Source organism: Protopterus annectens, chromosome 4.part1 (genome assembly GCF_019279795.1).
Source record: "Protopterus annectens isolate FY-2018-M chromosome 4.part1, PAN1.0, whole genome shotgun sequence".
NCBI classification, from domain to species: Eukaryota; Metazoa; Chordata; order Ceratodontiformes; family Protopteridae; genus Protopterus; species Protopterus annectens.
Window position 1 is genome coordinate 556,394,788 of NC_056734.1, and position 8,931 is coordinate 556,403,718.

Here is an 8,931-nt window from a genome sequence, read left to right on the forward strand (position 1 = left end):
ACAATTTGAAATGTCTCTGGCTGACTGTGATGACCCTGACACATTTGTCATACCTCTCAACCTCAGAGCAAGAAATCTGGACAAAGCCATACATAAAAGTGGGACATAGGCCCAAAAATAAGGACACTTTTTAAATATTGCTCTTATAAACTTAGAAAGATAATAGAATAGTATGTCTTGCATTAGTATGAATTTTCAGAATGGTATGAAATCTGAAACTCAAATGTCTGTCATTATTTTCTAATTTCAGTCTTTAATGATTTGTCAGTAATTTGCCAACCAAACACAATTTTATGAAAAATGGACCAAAAATGTGATGCAAAAATATAAAATAGCCACACAATACAGCTACGAACCTGTCAAAGAAGGGACACTTTTTTAATAGTAGTACTGCTAACTTGAGCAGCTGACAAAATAAAAGAATCTACATGCATTTCTGAAATAAAAGTAATCTATAACTCTGGTTATTACAATTATTTCTTAATTGTAAACTCTCCACGTTTTCTTCCAAAATTGCCATTTTGCGGTGGGATTATTAGGGGAAGAGCAACATTGTGAGGCAAAATTGGGGACAGTTGAGAGGTTTGGATATGCCTAACTCTATAAAGCAATTTATTTGCATGTACCTCTAAAACCTGTTAATGCAGGAAATCTGGACAAGGCCAAATATACTGGGGAACATATAAACAGTACTAAAAATTGTTGTATAAACTGAGACAGTTGATAGAATAACAGGTCTTGCTTTAGCATGCATTTTTCTAAAGGTTATGAAGTCTGAAACTCAGTGTCTGTCATTATTTAGTGACTTAATTTCTAAATTATTTGCCAGAACACCACACATTTTATGAAGAACAAACCAAAAATAAGAAGCAAAAATCTATTCATTCTGTGAAAATCTGGACAGTTGAGAGGTATAGTTCAGCCAGGGCTGTCTTTGAGTTTGCTGCCCTTCCCCCTCACAAAATCATGGTCGAATGGAGCCTCCCCCCTGCAGCCATTCCAATGAACCATTACTTGGCTATTTCACCCCATTTACCATAAACATTAATGTGCATACTGCTTTACTTCTACAATGATTTGGACTTTATTTGAAAGTTTTATTTTGCATTTTACAGCACAAACACTAAAACATCTGCTAAACAAAGCGATGCAATCTTACAATGAAAACAGACTTATTAGCATTAAAACTTCTCTGCCCTTGAAACTCACATTCACTGAAACAGCATTGAAACCCACATTCAAAGAAAATACATTTTGCCACTGGTAGATAAAGATTAACTTTGGGCTGTTTTCAAATCATAGGCCCCTTGCACACAAAACATACACGTGCTCTTTGATACATCTTCCTGATTGTATTAAATTATATTCCTTGTACAATATAGTACAGTTGTTAGAGGGTGTTTTAAATTTGCTGTTTTGAACATTTTTCCAGTAAACAATGAAACAAAATGCATGCACCAATAATGACAAAACTGCCCAATTCAGAACATTTCTATCATAAAAGTCTACTCAAACTTCTACGATCCACCAGTATCAGTAAATATGCACAATCTCTGAAGAAGTAAAAGTCATCTAAGTAATTCCACATTAAAGAAATCTGTAACTAATGAAGAGGTTGCTGCTAACAAACAACTTTATATTTCATTGTTTCATCTACAAATAAAGTGCATGTTGCCCTTGAGAAATAAATTGCCTATGTTGCATTAAAAAAAAGATAAGCTAGTAATATTGCAATGGGGAATGGATGGCAAACTGATAACACATTCATATAGTTACTAGGTATCTTCACCAAAAAGGACTGCAGCATCCACCCTCTTTACAATACAATACAGTATCAGCAATGCATCTACCTACTGTGGGAGTAGAACCCACAGCCTTCTGCATCAAAAGCAAATACACTACCTGTTATGCTATTAACAACACAAGTAGACTCAGCATAAGCAGCACTAAACTTTTGTTCCCCTGCAGCTCTCAGCTTCTTGTAAAATCTACTTGACACTCAACTGTATCTCTGAACTTTGCAACATAAGAAATCTGGAAAAAGCCAAAATTGGGGGGGGGGCGGGCAAAAGACCAAAAAACAGGGACACATTTTAAACATTGATTATATAATGTTGGAAAGGTGCTAGAATAAAATGCTGTGTTACCACCATAAATTTCACTGCCAAGTATTGAACCCAGGACCCTGTGCAAAATAGTCAGAGCAACATACCACTACGCCAAATCATCTGCTGTATAAAAGAGAGGAAGACTGAAACTTAAATGGGTATTATTTAGTGAATTCAGTTCTCACCATAGCTGTCAACATCTTAACACAAAACACCTGAACAAAGCCAATAATGGGGGAATACAGCCTCCAAACATATTCAGTGAATTCAGTTCTTACCATAGCTCTCAACCTTGGCACAAAAAACCTGGACGAAGCCAATAATGTGGGAATACAGTCCCAAAAATAGGAACAAATTTCAAATATCCATCTTATAAACTTAGAAAATTGCTATAATAATAGGTTTTGCGTTACCATGTACTTTCTGAAGAATATGAAGTCTGAAATTCAAATGCTTGTCATTTTTATTTAACATTTGTTAACCAGGAAAGTCTGACTTGGAACAAAAGCCAGTTTTCATCAGAAACACTCCAGACACATGTCTTTATAAAATGGGAGGACACCAGAGCAAACCCACACAAACACAGGGAAGACATGCAGACTCCGCACAGAAGGCACCCCAGCCAGTAATCAACCAGACAACCTGTAGCTGTCAAGCAACAATGCTACCATTGCACCACTGCACTACTGACTGTGTTAAGAAACATAAATACAGAAACCACAGATTTTATGAGGAACAGAAAAAATATGAGGCAAAAATCTGCAATTTTTTTTATAAATGGTGGTGGGTAGGGAATTCAGGCTCTTGCCACTTGGCCTCAAGGTACAGGGTTCAAGCCTTATTTTCTACCCACCACCATGTAACAACTGGGGAATTACACACACACACACACACACACTACCTGAGCCAAAGCTGCTTTCCATGCTGAATACATCTCTTCCTTTCTGAGCCAAAAGCTGCTGTAACAAAGTCCTTTCCATGCAGAGTAAAGCTTGCGCTACATCCGCTGAGTAATTCATGTTCTGATCTTGTCCTTCCTTCCCATGAGAGCACCTAGTCCTTCCTGCCTGCGGACATTGCAGTCCAATCCTCTTCCAGTCTATGCAGTTGTAACTGCATAGACTGCTGGGAAAATTTGGAGTTGAATGTTGTATTCATACTCTGGACTGCTGGTGGAGACAGTCTGGATTCTGTGCACATGCTCCAGACTGGTTTACCAGCAGTCTACATGCGCGATGTTCTTGGACTTGTGTTTTTATTTCTTTTATTTTTATTTATTTATTTTTCTTTTTTTCTTTTATTTTACAGTTTTACAGCTGGGGTCTGCACAGCTGGGAGGGCTGCAGTCCAATAGCACGACCCGCTCCTGCAGAGAGCCAAGTTTGATGTGAACTTTCTTAATTGTGGTGACTATATGTTAGTCAAATCTGAGCTTGTTGACAATTGTCACTCCAAGGAGTTTTGTATGCTCAACTGGTTGGATGACTGTACTGCTTGCTGAGAGAATAGTGAAAGGAGGGGTGGTCAGTGTTTGTTTGTTACTGGTAAATAGCATTAGCTGTGTCTTTTTGGGGTTGAGGATTAGTTGTGATTTACTTAGATATGTTTCTATATCATTAAGAGCTTGTTGGGCTACTATTTGGAGGTCTGGCAAGGTATCTGCTGAACAGATTAAAGTTGAATTGTTCACATACTGAACTACTTTAGCGTGTGTTGTGGATGAGGCTGATCATTAGAGAAGATGGTGAAAAGAAGGGGTCCTAGTATGGACCCTTGGGGGACTCCAACCGAGACAGGCAGAAGTGGACACAGTTCGGATTTTCATCATACTGCTTGTCTGTCAGAAAGATATCTTAGGAACCATGACAGAGACGTCTTTGATAGGTTTAGTGAGGCAAGAGTACTAAGGAATTTCTGATGGGAGACCATGTCAAACGCTTTTGACATGTCAAAGAAGATTGATGCTACTTGCTGGTTTGAATTTCTCAGTTGGTTGATGATGTTAGGGAACTTAATTGGGCTGTGGTGGTGCTATGTTTTGGTCTGCAACCATGTTGGGAGGGAGAGATAAGGTTATGAGATAACAGGTATTGTATTAATTGAGTGTGGATAAATTTTTCCAGAATTTTGACACAGGGGGAAAGGATGACTACGGGTCTGTAATTGTTTAATTCTGTTGATGTTCCTCTTTTATGCAGAGGGGTGATATAGGAAATTTTCCATAATTTTGGTACATATTGTTCTGCTATAGACCTATTTACCAGAATAGAGCTAGGCAGAGCTATGGCATCAGCTGACAGTTTGAGGTATTCATTGGGGAGTTGGTCAGCTGCTAAGGAAGAAAGTTTCAGTTTTTTTTTCAGCATTGTTCTTATGGTGTTTGGAACAGGTTTGAGGTAAAAAAAAGTTGTTGTTAGTTTCCACATTAGATGGAGGAGACAGAGAGTGAAAGTGTTCCCTGTAACTAAGGAGAGGATGGTGTTTATAAAGTAGGTGTTGATTTGTGAGACAATACTCGTGTTTTGGTTATTGGTTGTTGGTTTTGGGATTGTAGGTTTACCTGAGTGGAGAAGTGAGTTAATTGCTTGCCACAACTTTTTGGGATTGTTTTCATATTTGTTTTGCATAGTTGTATAATATGTTTTTTTGTCTAGTTTGAGTTGTTTTTTTTTTGTTTGATTACAGAGCTGCTGGTATGCTAGCAGAGTTTGACTGTCTTTTGTTTTTTTTTTTGGTATTGATACCAGGTTTTGTCCCTTACATTTTGAAGTTTAATGGTTTCTTTTGATATCCAGGGCAATCTCTTATTTTTAACATAACACATACGAGTTGGTGCTAAGCTATTTAGAATAGCTAGAAATGTGTCATTTAAATATGTTACGGCCTGGTCAAGTTGGAGATGATGGAGTGGTATCCAGTTGCATTTATTGAGCATATCTACGAATGCTTCGTGGGAGAAGTTTTTGGTATTTCATACAACTTTGTACACTATGGTTCTGGGTGAGTTGAGCTGATGATGGATTAAGTAGGTAGGTCTATGGTCACTTAAATTATTTGGAAGGCATCTGGAGAGATAGCTGTGGATGGTACTGTTGATAAGTGACCAGTCTAAGATAGATTCCGTTTTGCTATGTTTATCTATTTGAGTGGGAAACTGGATTGTTTGGGAGAAACCATGTAGATTTATGAAGGTAGAAGGGTTATCACCAGTGCAAGTATTCCAGTCTAAGTTGAAGTCACCTGTAATAATGGTTTCATGGGTGTAGGTTGAGGCTGTCCAGGTTATGAGTTCCTCAATGGCAGTGGGAGTATTATTGGGAGGTATGTAAGTGGCTATTATGGTAATATTTTTCTTTGGGTTGATTCTGAGCCGTGTTACTAGAACTTAAACTTGTTATCATAAGAGTATTTGATGGTTAGATAGTTTATGCTTAGGTTATCTTTGTCGAAGATTGCAACCCGCCACCCTTCTTCCTGATCCTGTCTAACCTGTGTATGCTATAACCTTGGGGGAGTATGTCTGAGTCTCTTATATGAAGTTTTAACCAAGTTTCTGTTGTTATAAGAATGTCTGGTGAGTATAGTGCAACGACTGCATTAAAGTCTGTGATCTTGATAACTAGGTTTCTAAGGTTCATGTTAAGAATGAGAAGGTCTGTAGTTTTAATGCAAGGAAGGGGTGGAATGGTAGCCATGATGGCATGTTGTGCAGTATGTGGCCTGGGATTGGAGAGTATGTGAAGGCGTTTGCTGAAGTGGTTAGTGGTATTACTGGCAATTACATGTTTGAATTGGAAGTATGCAATAGGTGTGTGATTGTAGAGTTTTTAATAGTAATAAAGTAGTAGAAAAGTAAAGTACAATTAATGATAGTGAAATGTAAGTGAACTCTGAAACATAACAGCATGATGTCTTTAACTCCTTAGCCGTTCACTATTTTCTTATTATTTTCATACAGTATGATGAAGTATTTGTGCCGATCTTCCTTCCTCTATGTTCTCTGTCTTTATAGTTTTGTAGGAAATGTATACAAAGATGTGCTATTTATAACTGTTTCTATATTTTTATTAGCCATGAATGACAGCCAAGACATAAAGAATTGTTCCTTTAATCAGACCGACAAGATAGTGAGTGATCTGCAAATGGTGATCTACATCCCCACTATAATCTTTGGATCCATTTTTAATATTTTGGCTCTTGTAATCTTTCACTGCTTCCTGAAGAAATGGACAGAGACAACAATTTATATGACAAACCTTGCATTTGCTGATATACTTCTTCTCTTCTCCCTGCCATTCAAATTACATTTCACAGCAAAGAGCACGTCTTGGTCAAAATATACATGCTCCTTTCTGCAGTCATTATACTACATCAGCATGTATATGAGCATTTATATCATCATGTGCATCAGCCTGGACAGATATATTGCAATCAAATACCCCTTTAAAGCCAAGGCCGTCAGGTCGCCCAGACAGTCCCTTCTAGTGTGTTTTGGATTCTGGGTATTTGTTTGGCTCTGCAGCATCCCAGTTTATAAATTTCATGACTCATCATCTGGGGACTACAAATGCTTCCATAACATATCAGAGGATTCCTGGAGTACGGCTTTTATTATCTCTGTTGAGATTTTTGGATTTCTCATTCCATTGACTGTCGTAACATTCTGCTCTATTCAGATCATCAGAACTCTCTCAGAGCGCTGCACCAGTGAAAGGAAAAAGGCAATAACCGATTCCTGTATACGTATTATATATGCCAACCTGATTGTGTTTGTCATTTCTTTTGCACCAAGTCATCTGGGAATTTTCTTGCAGTTCTTGGTTAGGCAAAAAATTATTCAAAACTGTACTGTCAAACAAAGTATCAGTTTTTTTATTCAAGTAGCAATGTGCTTGTCTAATGTAAATTGCTGTTTAGATGCTATATGCTACTATTTTGCTGCTAAGGAATTCCAACAGATAACATTTAAAGCTAAAGACTTCAGATTAACAGTATCTGTTGCTCCTTCAAGTGTTGATTGAGGCCTAACCTTATTTTGTACAGTACTAAACACCTGAAGTAAAGAACAGCTCATCAGAAGCTTCTTATTCTTTATGTAGTAAAGTGCATGGTTACCTGCAGAAATATGAAAATGGTGTGAAAGTATGACCATCACTAAAATGCAAAGTGTGGTTTGTGACAACAACACTGCAGTTATGTAGGATGACGTCTATCACATCTAACAGGAATTAATATGCTGAGCAATACAATTAAATTTAATTTACATTTTGCCATTTCTTTAGTTAAACTGAACAGGTAAAGATATATTCTAATAATATTCTAATGGTCTACCAAACAGGCAAGCACTGCTTTCATTTTCAAAAGCACTTTTGATAAGCTTCCTTCTATGCTACATTTTAATTTATTATTTTAAAAGCTAAAGTTCATATTCTTAAACTGTGACTGGGCTCGTGTTCTCAACATAAACATGCCTGCCGCACTAGTGAATATCATGCAGAAGGAAATGTGCCAGTACTCATCTCACATATTAGCTTAAGGTAAGATCTTTTCCACTTGTAGTGCTGTATGAAGAATGGAATGGACCTTAAGTGTCAAACAGGGCTGTGATAAAAGTTTGAAAATTGACTAGATGACCTGCTGGAACAAAGGTTTTCCTCCTGAATATGCTGCCTGCTACCAAATCCTGAGTGATATTTCCAGCATTAGAGAGCAAAAAGGAAAGATTGGGTGACGTCACCATGTGATAACAGTCTCATTTCATAGGAAAGTAGGTGGGCCAGCCATGGTAGCACTGCACCCTGGTGGAGACTGCTGGTATATTCGCTACTGAGCTTAGGCACCTTATGCAAGTCCCAAAAGGACAGTTAGAGCTGGAGAGTAAGGGAAAGTGAATAGAGAGGGGACTGGGAGCATCATAGACAGGATATGGCAAGGGTACATTGATATTACAATTAACAACCCCTAACAGCTTCCAGCCAAAGCCAGCAAAGCATTCATTTCCCTCCCCCCAGTATATAACTGCAAGTTTGGAAAACTGCTTTAATTTGAAGAAACCTGTTTTAAATATGAAAGCTTATAGCAGGCTGCTTATAACATGCATCATCTGATTGGACATAATGTGCTGTTTTATTCTGCAGAAACTGAAAATTCTTATAAGCAATCAGGTTTCACCTAGATTAATTTGTATGTCAGCTTTCTTTCTCTTCAGAATAAATATGGCTTTTTTATCAATTTGCTTACTGGGAAGGTGGGCTGTTCTGAAGAATGATTTCAGCCACAACCAACATCCATGAAATGCAGAGAATACTGCATTACATATAGTTAGTTGTACAAAACTGAGGTGGTGGTGCTGCGGTAGCGTTGTCGCCTCACAGTAAGACGTTGCTCTGTTCGATTCTCAGTTAGAGCATCTTCTGTGTGGCAGCATGCATGAATGGGCGTTCCTTCATTGAAGGTTGTGCGTCAGGCCAGGCAAGTCGGCATGTAAAAATCTACTGCCAATCATTAGCGGACCGGAGTTCCGCTGTGGCGACCCCTAACCGGGAAAAGCCGAAAGACACAACATATAGTTAGTTGTATGATTTTTTTATCACAAACCATCTTAAAAAAAATTCTTGAGTACAAACATAAAATACAAACTTCTGTCAACAGGTGTGACAGTTTATAGCACTAAGCAGTTTAAAACTTATTGTAAGCAGTATTAACAACTACAAAGATTTCAGTTTACATAAATAAAGAATACAACAATTACCTTGGTGAATTCAGAGTTTTGAATCCTTGATTTCTAGGAAAAACAAATAAATAACCATGAAATATGATTTTA

The 8,931-nt window shown here is 37.7% G+C and overlaps 1 protein-coding gene across 2 annotated transcripts in view; it reads left to right on the plus strand.

The window, feature by feature from the left end:
• Positions 1-8,514, plus strand: part of LOC122800960 (G-protein coupled receptor 55-like) — a 529,630-nt gene extending 521,116 nt beyond the window's left edge. For both annotated transcript variants that reach the window (XM_044070365.1, XM_044070364.1), the window contains exon 3: positions 6,180-8,514. In XM_044070365.1, coding sequence (XP_043926300.1) covers positions 6,182-7,129 — 948 coding nt within the window. In that variant the 5' untranslated portion in view covers positions 6,180-6,181 and the 3' untranslated portion in view covers positions 7,130-8,514. The remainder of the gene's footprint in view (positions 1-6,179) is intronic.
• The last annotated feature ends 417 nt before the right edge of the window (positions 8,515-8,931 follow it).